This window comes from Podarcis raffonei, chromosome 3 (genome assembly GCF_027172205.1).
Source record: "Podarcis raffonei isolate rPodRaf1 chromosome 3, rPodRaf1.pri, whole genome shotgun sequence".
In the NCBI taxonomy this organism is placed as follows: domain Eukaryota; kingdom Metazoa; phylum Chordata; class Lepidosauria; order Squamata; family Lacertidae; genus Podarcis; species Podarcis raffonei.
In genome coordinates this window covers 70401195-70417080 of record NC_070604.1, presented here as the reverse complement: position 1 = coordinate 70417080, position 15886 = coordinate 70401195, and the positions used below count along the sequence as shown (strand labels likewise).

General features: G+C 40.1%; 1 protein-coding gene across 9 annotated transcripts in view; it reads right to left on the bottom strand.

The window, feature by feature from the left end:
* Positions 1 to 15886, bottom strand: part of ARID1B (AT-rich interaction domain 1B) — a 347806-nt gene that overhangs the window by 302217 nt on the left and 29703 nt on the right. For all 9 annotated transcript variants that reach the window (XM_053382240.1, XM_053382241.1, XM_053382242.1 and 6 more), the window contains exon 2: positions 9402 to 9596. In XM_053382240.1, coding sequence (XP_053238215.1) covers positions 9402 to 9596 — 195 coding nt within the window. The remainder of the gene's footprint in view (positions 1 to 9401; positions 9597 to 15886) is intronic.

Sequence of the window (15886 nt, the reverse complement as noted above, 5' to 3'; positions counted from 1 at the left end):
CCAATACCGCTTTGGCAAAGTTCCTCTGGCCCTTGCATTTTAGATTCTAGCTCTGTTCTGTACGGATGGAAGTGAAACCTGCAAAGTTGATACCACATCGTGTGCTGTTCCCTGAAAGTATACATTAAACCCATAATTTTGCTTTTCTCCTTTGGAAAGGTTTTATTTTAAACAAAACTTTTCTATCTTCTGTTAAGGGCTGCTGCAGATGCAGTACTGGTATTTAACCACAGCTGGTGCTGTATTTATGCAGCCTTGGCTTCTTAGATTTTTATCTTTTAGGAAAGAACCTGGCACAAATTACAGTGGTACCTCTGGTTGCAGACAGGATCCGTTCCGGAGTTCCGGTTGGATCCCGAGGTTTCCGCAACCTGAGGACTGCTTCTGCGCATGCGCAGACCACTTCTGTGCATGTAAAATACCGGTACTTTCGGGTTTGCTGTCGAAGTTTATATAGCCAGAGGCTTATGTAAATGGAGGTACGACTGTATTTCAAATCTAGACCACAAAATTAAGATAAAGGTAAATGTAGAGGTTAAAAGGAAAGGAGGTACAACATATAAACAGTAAAGGGTCTCCTTAACACCATTTCAGAAAGCCATCTGGGGGAAATTCCAGGCCAACACAATCACAATTTGACAGGAACAAAAATATTTTATTTTTCATGAAAGATGTATGGAGAAAACAAAATCGAGCAAAACCTTGTATCTAACATGCAAACAAAGTTGAAAACCCAAGTTCGTGTGTACATGTGAACATCTAAACATTTAATGCTGATTCTGAAGTCTAAGATATTGGGGAACAGATGCACTAGATGCCAAAAAAACTGTGTCATCCTCACTACAGCAGTGTAAGAACAAAACTACACTTTTTATACCACCCACTATCCTCCACACCCACCCATCCCGCTGGGAGGGTTTTTGTTTTTTTCTTTAAATGGGCTAACTTTTGATGCTGGAGCCCAAATGGGGGGAAACAAGCTGGAAAAAATGTGTATTTCCACAAGAGAACTAAAAAGCAGAGGAAGAGTCAAATATCAGATTGGGATTGCATCCTAATTTGACTATTTAGAAACTATGAACAGAAAATTTCATTGTGAAAGATTAGCACCTGGAACTGTAACACTGGTAGCTAACTATTTGGAATCCGCTTGATTCAAATAAGTCTAACAATATCTATACCTTGTACATTTTAATTACAATATTTTATTAAATGTTGTTTCCATGCACACCAGCAGCAGATATAACATGAAAACAATGTAAGTTGAAATGTAATTTGGATATGAATTTTCAAAAGGTTCAATGGGACAAACTGCTGAAAACAAGTATGTTGTGTATGGTATGTTCAGTGTTTTCTTTTTTTCATTTTATCTTATTTTATGTGGATGCTGGCAAGCCTGATCTGTGAAATGTATAAAATAAGTGAAAAAGGGATACAATTTGCTCTTTTCACATATCACAAACAGATCTCACTTATTTTCCCTAGAGCACACTGCTTCAAATTGAAGAGTGAAATTTGTTTTCTAATGTGGATTATGATATGTTTGAGCTTGCAAAATATTTAATAGCATGTCTGACACCTATTTATGATTTAATCCTTAAATCAGTAAGTAATGTTGCCAAAACAAAACAAAAAAAGGGGGGGGGAGAAGAGGATATCAAAACCTCTGAAATAATATTGAAAGCCTGGAGTCCCTGGGACTTTAAACCAATCATTGAAACTAATCAGAGTTAGCCTAGTTCAGCATAATGACAAACTCCAATAGTTTTCACCAGAAGAAGAGCCTTCTGTCTTCTCACAGCAACACTCTAGAGCAGCCTTCATCAGTTTAGTGCCCTGCTAGCTGGGGCTGCTGAAGAGTTGCAGTCCAAAATATTTAGAGGGCACCAGGCTGGCCAAGGTTGCCCTAGAAGCAGAGGGCAGGGGGAGCTTGTGAGAGAGGAGAGGGAGCTGCTGCCCATGAATGTAGCACTAAATTGTGCATTAATGTTATATCTGAACCAAGTCTACAGATGCAAATCAGAACAGCATAACAACCAAAAGTGCCACTTACAGCATTATGCGCAAACCACTTTAAAATGCAATGAGAAAACGCACCACCGCCACATCCACTCCACCTGCTGCTTTCTTTCTTCCCTGTAATCCTACACCCTCCTCATTTATGGTGAGCAGCAGGGGGACAGGAGGATCTTAGTGCTGTCTGAATGTGGCCTTTCTTCTATTTTCCTGGTGTTTCCACACCTGAGAATTTCCTCATTTTATGTAACCTTCCACACAGTGTAAAAGCCACTTCTGGAAATCTAGTGGAAGCTTAGTGCTCATGACAGTGTTGTTGTCCGGGGGGGGGGGGGGTTTCCATTTGCAACCCTGTTAAAATCAGTTTTGCATTGTAATTTCACATGACAAAACCTGAGGTGGTATCCTGGTGTATGGTTTTTCCCCACCGTTTAAAATTTAGTTGTGACATGGTGGTATATTGATTTTTTAAAGCCACAGTTCTGTAACACAACAGATAGTGCAGTGTAAAAGGAATGTTAGAAATTGGGACAGAAGCACTAACATTATTTCCAAGAAAACTAACACAATAAACCCCAAATCTGAATGGAGTCTTAATTTAAAACCTGACATCCACCATAGCTCCAGAAGTGGTTATATGGTGCCCCAGTTGCCAGCCTACACTGTATGGCTCTTCTTTTACAACTGAACATGGGCCTTTGAATATAAGCAAGCCTGGTGCCTTTGAAATATAGATATTTAACACAACAGCTAATGCATTATTGAATGCATACGTCTGAAGACACAGAGGCAAACTTTGGTCTCAATGCCTTTTCCAGAAGGTATTGTGTCATCCAGCCGAATAAGCTTTGCTCTCCCAATGCAGCAAGCATTTTCTGTTTAGCCTACAATTTCCGACATCATTGTAAAGATAGAAATCATTATAATGTTTCTATTTTCCATAATAATGCAATTGTGCTACTTTAGGGATTTTCTTCAGTAAACATTGTCGGATGACCACTGTTAAGATGTAGAGCTAAGCTACCATAAAGTTTCTTTCTTGTGTCAAATTTGATTCTGTGATTATCCATAATCTATGCTCACCTCCCTCTATAGAGTGAATTATACTTAATGGAAGGGATAATTCTAAAGGAGACAATACAACATAAAGTCTTATCCTGCTATGAGAAGTCTTTTTCAATTTAGTCAATGAGGCTTAGCATCAGACAGAAAGGGGGAAAAGACTGAACATTTCCCAGCAGTACAGCATACAAGCATACCCCCTACTTAAAATAATCTTACTTATACATAAAAATGTGTAAGGCTATGTGAATGCTGACTTCTATACAAGGCATAGGGCAACTTCATAGCGTTATGGGGCAATCAGCAAAAGTGTAAAAAGTGTTAAAAGCAAAGATTCCCCATCCAATCCCCAAGACAGCATTTTATATGTTTAAAAAACTTGTGATAATTACATCGGTATTCCCATAGGGCCTCTGCCACCTCATTCACTGGACACCCTACAGTGGTTTAAGATTTCTTAACCCTAGTATGCAAAAGTGCTTGCAAGGGGCATGCTGTTCCAAGAAAACTTGTAGCATCCTAGGATGGCTATAGGGAACCAAAGATCCCTTTGGGGCATTAACCCTAGCATTTGGTGTTTCGGGGTTTTTTAAGGTAAACAGTCCCGTTTTGTGGTTACAAGGGCAAAGGTAAGACTCTGGCTCTGTTAACATGAAAACACTGTGCTTGGCATTGCCAATCCCCCATAAGTTGCTTCCTCCGTGCCCGCATCTGCATTAAGAAAATACTTGCACTGTGCAGTGCAACATCAGTGTTTTTCACTGCCTAAAACTGTGATCAATAACTATGCTAATAAAAGGACCTTTTGATCTTGTCCCTTGGTTTACTGTTAGATGGTCACTTCTGATAAGAATTGTCTGCAGGAGATGTGAATCTCCCTTCATTTCCACAACCATTGGCATTTGACCTGAGCACGTGTCTATTTAAAATTTAAAAACTTAGACACATGGGAAATGGGTGGCTAATTTGCATACTCATGCATACTTCTGAAACAATGTCATTTAGTATGGATGAAGCCTTGTGCTCATGCACTCCCACCTCTCCTCTCCTCTCACCCCACACACAACCAGGAGGAGCAGCTAGCCAGAATTTAGTTTTACAGAATCTTATCTTGTCCTTGCATATATACCAGAGATCATGGTTTATCAAAAGCTATGCTTAGTTTAACAAGCCATCTTAATAACCTATGGTTTGAAGTTAGCTTATTTTTGTTTTACTGACCAAAGTTTATGATAACCCACAATCGCTGGTTTGTAAACAATGACAAAATGAGATTTGGTGAAAGTGAAACTAAATGCTGGAGAACATCTTCACTGGCTACAAAGGTGGAGCAGAAGGGCGCACACAAATTTGAGGCTTTTAACCAGGCTTCCTTAAACTCAGCCCTCCAGATGTTTTTGGCCTACAACTCCCATGATCCCTAGCTAGCAGGACCAGTGGTCAGGGATGATGAGAACTGTAGTCTCAAAACATCTGGAGGGCCAAGTTTGAGGAAGTGTGCTTTAAACTCATTCTAACTTGTGTACACAGCACTACACCATGGTTTAGCATTACATGCAAACACAGGGTATGCAACGCAATTATATATTTACACAATAGGATGTTGCTCTAGTCAACTACACAAGGGCTGATGCGTGCCAATGCGTTATATCATTTACTCAACAATATAACTAATTGAAGATGCACTTTCTTTGGAACACATTTCAGGTAAGGGGGACTGCTGATTTTTTGAGAAAAGTGTGCATCTTTACCTACTTTCACAGGATCTAGCTGAGCTGATATGACTGACAAATAATTTTATTCTGCTGAATGGAGTTTAGGAAAGGAGAGCTTTCATCCTGATGAATCTGACTGACACCTTCAGACCCTGCCCAAAGACACGCTGGCACTGCACAATTACTGTGCAGCCAGGATCTAATGAACTTCCTTTAATAAAGAAAAGCACTGTAGTATAAATAAGAAGTTGAACATGTTTTTAAATATATATATATATATATATATATATATATATATATATATATATATATATATATATAACAATACTTCCATGGGTGAAATTTCAAATTCTATTGGTTTCAAGGCCGGCAGCATAACTGTGCAATGTACTGAAGCCTATAAATATATCTGGCCTGATTTTCAGAGCTGTTGAATATTCATTACTTCTGACTGTATCAATATACATTCAGATCCTTCATTGATTCTGAACAGTTGTCCTATTACTTTATATTTAGTATTATTCCTTTGTATTTCTGGGGAAATATAGCCACCTAGGATTAGGGTGACCACACTAGGGCAGGGCTCCTGTACCCTGAAGAGCTAGCTGCTTTAGACATTATCTAGATGTGACCATGGCACTTCTTGGAAAACACATTGTACTGCACAGTGGTAAAGTAGGAAAGGGATTAGTGTTTTAAAGACGAGAAGAAGTAGTCTTATTTCCTTCTTCACACAGTGTTTGCCCTTCAGTTGCCTCACTCCTGGTTGTGTTTCCTTTGAAAGGGCTCACTTCTTGTTTCAGAAACTGAAACACATCTGTGGTGAAAAACATATCAGAGGGGAGTGGCTGAAGGGTTCGACATCTTGTTAGATCATCCACTTTAAACATTCAGAATTTTCAATTAGAATTTCTGCCTTTAGGCGGTACATAGTTCCGCTTTGCAGTGGAGCATTGGACCTCCCCTCTTTTTGTCCTTGCAGATTCTATCATGTAGACGTGCAGGCCTTTGGTATTCTTACAAAATGGCTATAATGTTGTTTTCCAAGTATACTTCCATAAAAATATTTCTGGGTTCCTTCCATACATATCCAACACTAAAAAGACCCAGAATTTCATTTGTAAAATATTATACGTATGGGCAAATCTGTTTGAAGAAAATGTTATGAAATATCAACATTTTCCTTCTTAGAGCAAAGTATAGTACAGGGTCATCAACTTGTTTGGACACGTGGGCTCAGTTTCAAACCACAGTAACTGCTAGAAAACTTATTCTGAATCAGACCAGACACAGGTTAGAGCTCAACATCGAGCCTACCAAGTGGCGATAGTGATGGCGAAGAGGACCTTCTTCACCGCCTCTATTGCATCTGCAGAAAACAGCAGCAGGAGACTCTTTCAGGTATTTCACAATTTAATGGAACCACCCCCACCATCAGGGCATGGCGAGGACCCCAATATCTCCTGCAATGATTTTGCAAAGTTTTTTTGCAGATAAAGTCTCTCAGATTCATAAAGAGATAGACTCCACCGTGGGAACAGGGCTGGGGCGGGAGAGTCCTGTCTAGTCTAGTCAAGCTTTCTCAGTAGTGGCGCCCACCCTGTGGAACGCCCTCCCATCAAGGAAATAAACAACTATTTGGCTTTTAGAAGACATCTGAAGGCAACTCTGTATCGGAAAGTTTTAAATCTCTAATTTTTACCATTTTTTATGTTCTGTAGGCCACCCAGAGTACCTGGGGGAACCCAGCCAGATGAGTGGGGTATAAATTATAAAATTATTATTGTTATTGTTGTTATCATTGTGGGAACCATATATAGAGTATAACCAAACCACACACTACAATCTGTTATATTGGCTGCCATAGAAAGTTTCTAATTTCAGCAGGGGAGGAGGCCCAGTGGGTATATATGTGCCTGAAGCTATTGGCAAGCCATGGTATGGTAGATCTGCGAGGTGGAATAACTTCAATTCACTGGCGGAGGAAGAGGGCGGCGGGGGAGCACACCGCCCCCGGCACCACAATCCCAGTGGGGTGCCATCACAGCTTGAGCCCCACTGTGCTGGGTGCCATGCCCCTGCAGGCGGCGTGCCAGGCCCCCGGGATGCATGCCACGCCCTCGGGGCATGCGCCAGAAACGCCTGCGCCTGCTCTCCACCCCTGGTGCCAGAGCATGAAGCTCCGCCACTGCTTCCATTTCCATTCAACTCAGCATTGATCTTTTTCTGATATTCCACATAATTCTGCTGAATAATCTCATGAATAAGGGAAAGCTGTACCTAATTTCCTTTCTCAAAATCCGCCAGTTTACATGCACAATTGATAAAATGATACCTTCTTCATCACATCTTACATTTCTAGCTACATATCTACCAGATATTTAGCCTTATAAAGGATGTAATAAATGGTAATAGCAATAATAATAATAATAATTTTAAAGCTCTGAAAAAACAGGTTGACAGCTGCCAATGTACTGTATGTCTTCAATGGCTCCTCCTAGGTATCCAGTCTTTCAAGACAAGAGCAGGGCAGCCCCCTGCCTAAGAAGGGAGAGTTTTAAAAGTTTCTGCACAAATCACATTTTGTTGCATGGTTCCACTTATCTGATATAATGCCTACAGCCACAAAAACATACTGAACTCAACAAAGAGGGCTTTTTAGAATCAATCCATAACAATCTGAGCCAACTTACCACTTGGCTTTATTCAAAGACAACTTGCTACCCTGGCAATTTAATTGACAAACCCATATTCTTGAATTTTAGTCCTTTACAAAAAGGCAATAATATGCAAGCTAAATGAAAAGAACTGGATTCAGATTATTAGAGGTTCACAAACGAAACACATGAAGCTCTGGAGGCTGTCCAAAGCGAAATCATTTCTAGGTGTTGATGTCCATTCAATAAAAATTCAATGTTGTAATTATCTTCTTACTGCTTCCCCAAAGAGTTTTAGTAATCATAACCATAATATTTCTTAGCCAATTATATTAATGCCACAAAAAGACAGACAGGGCCAGCAGCCAATCACTGTGCCAGATCACTGCCTTCAGATGGATACTTTACAATTAGCCTCCAATTCGCAAGTGAAAAATGCAACACTAATCTTAAAATAACAAACAGTAAAAATCCTTTTAAAAAATAAAGAGTATGCATGGTTAAACATGTAGCACCTCTAATTAAATTATGGAGTGAAGACTCTTATCCTCTTTGCTTCCAAATAACAGGTAACAGTCAGTTCTAATAGCTCTATTAAGTTACACCAAAATACGTTTCATGTCACTATTCAACTAAACAGCTCATCTCTAAACAAGTAAGGCTCCGTTACTGCAACCCGGCCAACTAAACCCCACACTGAATGGTTCAGCTTGCTCCATAATCACATACAACTTTCTCTGTATGGTAATATAAGCTTATATTTATGCAACACATGTGGTCCATGTTTTCAGAAGATGAAACACAATACCTCAGCAAAACTGTGAATGTATAGTTACAAGCTAATTAGCCACTTGTTGAATATTCCATGCCAATGTAACAAATACACTTTCCAGGCAGGTCATTATTTTCATCTTTGTCATATTTAACATCAAAAAAGAAATGAAAATTAATTCTAGTTAGCCACGTGTAGAGACAAAATGGTGTTTTCTCTTCATTATCAAAAAAAGGGCCTTGTGCTTATAACAGAGCACAAGCTTCAATAACAAGCCTGATCAGAGATTTGCCGGCATAGTCTCTGGGTAGCCTTCATCTACTATACCCATTCAAAAAACAATGACTGCATCCTTGCTAATATATGCTGAGTATGTAAGTAATTATCCCTCTGAGATATGGCAGAGAAGAAGTTGTCATCAACAGGAAAACCTAACTTGACTAGAAGAGATCCATGCAACTTACATGATCTCTCATAGGTGGGGGGAAACCTCTGCACTTTAGTGAGTGGGATGGATACACACAGAGAGAGGGTGGGGGGAGAGAGAGAGAGAGAGAGAGAGAGAGAGAGAGAGAGAGAGAGGGAGAAACTGACACAATACATACTTATAAAGTGTATGCAAAAATGACATTGATAACAATTATCTGTACAAAAACAGGGTGATTTCTCACTTTGAACAATACTGTTCTTATTTCAGGAAACTATCAATAGCAGAAAAAGATATTCAGCTATCATAAGAATTGCTAATGACAAAAACGAGAGCCTATAGACCAAAAATAAAGATTTTTTAATGAATTCATCAACCATGATGCTAACAAAGGAAATACAACACTGAGGACAGAGATAAAAATATAGATATAAATAGAGAAAACGGTTATCCCCCAGCCTATAAAAAATACCTTGCTCTCATATGGAATATTTTTACTCTTTCATTTATTTCTTCATTCAATTTATATCCTGCCTTTCCTCCTGCAGAAGCTCAGAGCAGCAGACACAGCAAAGATAAAACATTGAAAACACAGCTACTAAAAACTTCTTAAAATTTACTAAAACACAGTTAAAACATTTTAAAAACATCCTGGGGGGCCTGTTGCAGCCTAAGTATTATGAAACTAAAAAGATTGCGGGGCAGGAAAAGGAACTGAAGAAGGCAAGTGCAAACAAAATCTCTTCACAAACCTGTTGCTGTGGATACTGCATTCCCCCCATGGAACCTGGAGTCCGGGATTGCATTGCCATTGGAAAGCGCTGTTGTCCTGGAGGTCCATACGACTGCCCTGGATATGGACTGCTTGTCTGAGTCTGGGAGTGAGGGCTGTTGCCCACTGCAAACAACTGAGGCCTTTTCATTACCATTGGATCCATTGGGTTGCCCTATTGATTGAGGGGAAACATAAAATAAATGTATAAATATATCATATGAAGCCTTTGTTTGTGCATTTTCAGCATGTCTTCATTCTGAAATGAAATCTGCTAAATGTCTTTCGACACACACACACAGAAATGGTAGCTTAATTTCAGCCTCTGAAATACAATTCAGAAGAAAATTTAGTCATAAGGTTCCCTTGCCAGATACATAATGGTGAAGCTCTTCAAGTGCACACTTGGCAATGAGAAGAAGCCATTTCCATGCTTGGTTCCTCCCTACTGGATTACGGCCCATATGTTCTAATTGTCCTGCTTTCAGACTCTTTACAGTGTTACAATTTTGCATTCCAAGTCAGTAAGTGAGTCATAAACAGAACTTCACATAAAAAGACTCTTCTGATTATTATTATTTCTTTGCTTGATTTCAAAAAACAATAAACTCTGGACTTATTTTTCTTGGCATTGTATGTACTGCATTTATAGTGCATCATTTCTGATGCTGCTCACGATAACACAAACCCTCTTAAGAAATCATCTCTCACAAGCAGTAACTACAGCATCCATTCCTCTACAGGAAAGTCCATTTGTCGGATGTTTGGGGTTTCAAGCTTGACATATGTTGAAAGGGAAACTCAAATGCTGAACTCAATTTCTTGAACAGTCCACAACAAAAAAACAACAGTTCTTGCACCCAACTCCCTCCCCCAAGCGCCTTAAATACATAGTAAGTTTTGAAAGCAATTTGGTAGTTTAATGCATGACAATATGCGTGGAGAATTATTGAATAACATAATTTTAAAAGTGAGTAGACATGCACTTTAGTGGATTCTGCTCCAATGCCCCAACTTTATAATTTCTATAGCTGGCCTTCCCTCAAGTACCTTTCATTCAATCTTTTTAGTAACAAAGTGCTCAGATTTGAATATGGCACTCCAAGTGGATCACCGTTATGCCCTATGAACAGTTTTAAATGCGAAAATGAATTGAACAGTTGCAGCTGCAAAGTCCTTGCAATACACATAAATATTCATGTACCACGTTTACTGTGTTTTATCAAAGTTGGTGTTTGCAAGCTTATCAGCAACTTTTCAATATTCAATTCTAATTTCTTTCAAACATTATTTTTCTTTGATATATTTACCAAGTGTTGTTCTTATCAGTAATTCCTTTCCATTCTTATTTACCCGATCTTTTTCTCTGCATGTTCTAATGGACTCTTTGGTTTCTCTTAGTCTCACATCCATTTCAATCTGTTCTTAACCTGGATATTTATTCCACTTCTTTATTTTGCATTTCACTTCCCCATACCACATAGATTTTATTTATTCCAGTCTCCTTATAAACAATACAGTGGCTTTTACAATTCTTATCCATCTTCTTTGTATCATTGTCTATGTTATGAACTATGTTATGTTAAAATATGTGTCCACCACTCACTTTTGTTTCATTCAAAACACTCAGTGTTGATGTCAGCAGTAGAAAAACTGGAACAGGATGAGGAAAAGTACAAATGCAAGTAGGGGTTTTTCCCTTTCCCCGTCACCATGCATGTGAGAACTACCTGAAGGGTTTACTTTTCAGCAGCAACCACTAATACATTGTGCCATTAATTTAAGAGGTATCTTTCACTAGGTACATAGAAGTGAGCTTAAATATATACCTTGTACCAGCATTCCATGATATAGTATTATCTCGAGATTGAACAAGTCACAAAACATAGCATACCAATATATTTAACATTAAAGAGTAAAAGGTTCACAAGGACATAAAGTGGAAGTTATTTTACTCTAATCTTTACTTTGAAAAAGGCAATGAGGCTCATCGAGGTAGCAATCTTGTAGGCATTTGCTAAGGGTATGCACACAAGGTGGAAAAGGTATCCCAAACGCAAGTTTAACACACATCAGTTAACTACAAGCACTAGATATGAAGGCATTTAGGAAGACGGTGATTATGCCCATTATTATTAAATATTTGCACAGATTTGAATTGACAAGGGACTGATATTGTGTTACTCCGAAATGCTTATCAACACACAACCTTTGCTTTTGACCAAGCTGTTGCCAAAGATTCCTACCAGTTTATTAAAAGGAGTGTGCTATTCTACTTGTAACACACTCTGGAACTCCAAAATATAGATAGCTAACTATCAGCTACTGACACTGATTATCACTAAGTTTACTTCTCTGGTGTAAGCAGAAAAAAGGGTTCAATTAAAAGAGGTAACCATATGCTTTTTATTGCACGATACCATAAGGAAGCACCTGAAATAAACACATATGTGGAGTTCTCAATTACAGTACCGGGTTAGGCGAGACAGATGATAAAAAAGTTTAAACTGTGTGTATGAATGCAATAGTATGGCTTAAACATTAAGATAACTTAAATTACATTATTAATCATTTTTTAAAACTTCAAACTTGCATCCACTTAGACATTTATGAGTCCCAGAGTTGGACAGATACATGTATAACAGGGATGCAGGATTCCACCCTTAAAATTTGTGTTATTGCAATGCAACACAATGTAAGATTATACTAATCCAAACCAAGACACATTGTATGCATATTCATTATTGTAATATTTTGCAAATGGTCCATCACCAATTAAATGCATAAAAAATACAGCAGCAACAATCAGAAAGTGCCGTATTTTTTGCTCTATAAGACGCACCTTTTCCCTCCTAAAAAGTAAGGGAAAATGTGTGTGTGTCTTATGGAGTGAATGCAGGCTGCATGGCTAAGCCAGAAGCCAGAACAGGGAGAGGGAGTACTGTGCAGCGCTCCCACTCGCTGTTCTAGCTTCTGGCTTAGCTGCGCAAAGCCTCCGCAGGGCAGCGGGATGAAGGCACCCCGCTGCCCTGCGGAGGCTTTGCGGGCTATCCCAGAAGCCAGAACAGCGAGACGGAGTGCTGCACAGCGCTCCCTCTCACTATTCTGGCTTTTGGATAGCCCCGCGAAGCCTCCACAGGGCAGCGGGGATGAAGGCTCCCCGCTGCCCTGCGGAGGCTTCGCGCAGCTCTTGCAGGAGGTGGGGGGAAGGGACAGAGCGTGTGGCTCTGTCACTTCCCCCACCTCCCAGAAAAGCCCCCAAGAGCCGTGTGGCTCTTGAGGGAGATGGGGGAAGGGACAGAGAGCAGCTTACAAGCACGCAGCCTCTTCCGGGCAGGGGGAGCCTTCATCCCGCTGCCTGGGAGAGGCTTCAGCTGCTATCCCAGAAGCCAGATCCCTCTTGCTGTTCTGGCTTCTGGGATTCAGAATTTTTTTTCTTGTTTTCCTCCCCCCAAAACTAGGTGCGTTTTATTGTCTGCTGTGTCCTATAGAGCGAAAAATACGGTATATTCACAATGTCTTGATCTATTTTATCATTTCTGTAGCTTCACTGATTAGGCTCTTTAATATATAGCATATATGGTCACAGCAGCCGCAAGAGACCTATGCCATAACACTTCCTCTAGACTCCTCAGAAAACACCATTGTTGGGAGTGGAGGCAGGGCTCATCGAGAGACATTAAACTGAAAACTGTATTTCATGCTTCCTTTTCTCAACCCAAACTACTAGCTTCTAGAAAAGAAACCAATGAACTTTAAAATGCCATCCTCTTTTCTTACACACTAATATATTTATTCTGAGATGGCTTTTAAACTTTTTGAGTTGCAGGATCAGGCATTTGCTATCTCTTTTTTATGCTGTTGGATAAATCTATTGTGACTACAGTACTAAGCAAACAAATCACAACAGAAACAAAAAATAAATCTGTTTTTAATGAACTACATGCAAGTCGACTCTTTGTGGTGCCACTGGAAGTGTAAACAGAAGTTAAAACAATATTTAAACCCAAATACATACATTTATCACACCCAATGGCCAAAACAATGCCACAGGCTGAGACAAGCAGGCTGCACAGCTTAATGCTGTTGCCCTTCACATTATTATTACTATTTTTTTGACAGTAGTAACTGACTTATATTTGGCTTCACTTTTTATTCCTACTCTCTGACCTTCTTCAGGTCCTCTGTTTAGCTCTCCCTCCTAGTTTATATTTAATCAAAATTACCTGCCCCTTAATTATCTTGGAGTGACCAAAACATTCTTCAGATTCATGAACTACAGAGATCAATTTCCATGAGCATTCATTCATTCATTTATTTAGTTGTTGTTGTTGTTGTTGTTGTTGTTGTTGTTGTTGTTGTTGTTGTTGCTGCTGCTGCTGCTGCTAGGAGTCTTACTGTGGCTTCCATGCTCACAAGAGGGTTTTTTGAGCCGAAATCTGCCTTTTCAGTGGCAGTGCTAAAGCTGTAGAGCTTCAGACAGCATCCCCATACAGTGGTGCCTCGCAAGATGAAAATAATCCGTTCCGCGAGTCTCTTCGTCTAGCGGTTTTTTCGTCTTGCGAAGCAACCCTATTAGCGGATTAGCGCTATTAGCGGCTTAGAGAAAGGGGGGGGGAGTGAAAAAAATCGCAAGACTCGCAAGATGTTTTCGTCTTCCGAAGCCAGCCCATAGGGAAATTCGTCTTGCGAAGCGCATCGAAAAACGGAAAACCCTTTCGTCTAGCGGGTTTTTCGTCTTGCAAGGCATTCGTCTTGCGGGGCACCACTGTATAGTTTTAGGGGGCTTGTTAAAACATTCCTAATTCAACAGGGTTTTTTGGAACTTAAAACTGTTTTGTTTTACTGCTTTGTACAGACTGTATTATTTTATGCTACTGACAGCTTTGATTTTTTTAAACCTGTTTTGTTTCACAATCCATTTTATTTTGTGCATTTTATTCAAAAGTTGTATAGGTATTTGGGAAAAATGATTAAGAAATATGGGTAACAAAAACCTTATTGCGATCAGAAATGACATGGACACTGTCCATGAGATAAATTCCACTCCTCCGAATTTTTTATTTTAAAGGATAGAATTTTCCCATAATATCTTAAGAGCCAATAAAATTCATCTGTAGACATCCCTGTTGCAAGAAGATCAATTGTCTAAAAACAGCAGAAAGGCAGACTTCCAGTACAGTATGATCACAACTTCACATGTTTAACATGTGCAATTTCAACTTCTACGCAGGAAGACTGGCCAGTTGAACTCACACAAATAAAATGCATGGAAGGCAAAGAGTTTAAAAGCTCTTTTCATGCAGGGCTTTTGTGGCATGGAAAGAGCTTATAAGCTCTCGGTCTTGCTTACTGGGCTCTGGGGTGCTCTTGCAAAATCCCACGAGAATTCAGTAACCAAGGCAAGGAGCTTCAACGCTCACTGCTTTGCTTGGGGTGTCAAGGCCCACTTGGCACAAAGTTCTGGGCACGGAAGGATGCTTGCATGGGACAGTTCCACCAAGGGGGTGCACTTCAAGTATATGTATTTTTGCATATATGCACCATCTCGGGGGGCGGGGGGAGTAACAACTGTACAAGATGTGATCATACTGCATTACACTACACTTAATCATGCTTCCTGCTGATTACCAGGCGCTGGGGCAAGTGTTAACAAACTGCTATTTCTTTCTGTGCCTGAGGAGGTTCTTAAGTCTTAGCAAAGGGATAAGAGATCTTTTCTAGCCCAATGGCTGTATTGCCTTGTGAGAAACCTTGCATGGGGGGGGGGACACCACAAAGGTAGGTGGGGCAAGATAAGCATCTCTTTATACTGTAGGCTACATTTCAGGCACACAAAAGTCACGAGGTTAACACATACCGTATTTTTCCGTGTATAAGACAATTCTTTTCGCTATTAAAAAATTGGGTGAAAATTGGGTGTTGTCTTATACACAGATAGTGAATGCAGAGGGGGGACGTGCAATTAATGGCAGCAGTAAGCAGGAGATTGGCAGCGGTGATTGGGCAGGTGATTGGTGGCTGTGGCAAGGCGGGCAGGCAATTGGTGGCTGCGGCAAGTGGGCGGGTGGGCTGTAGGTGGTGGTGATTGGGAATTGGTGGCTGCAGCAAGGTGTGTGATTGGCAGTGGCATTGGCAAGAGATCGGCAGTGGTGGGCAGGCAGGTGAGCGATTGGTGGAAGTGACCTCCCCCACCCCCACAAGCTAAACAACTTAATTTATTAATTTTGGGTTTAAAAAATAGGTGCCATCTTATACATGGGGGCGTCTTTTACACGAAAAAATATGGTACTTCTCCAAATAGCTAAGCAAGAGTTATTATCATAGGTTAAGGGCATCTTTCAGCCAAGGAAAACCTGAAACGTATGTAACCTGAAGCGTATGTAACCTGAGGTACCACTGTAATGCAGCTGTGTCAGAACAAGCTCCACCCACGGCAGCAAGAAGTGCCACAGAAAACTAACT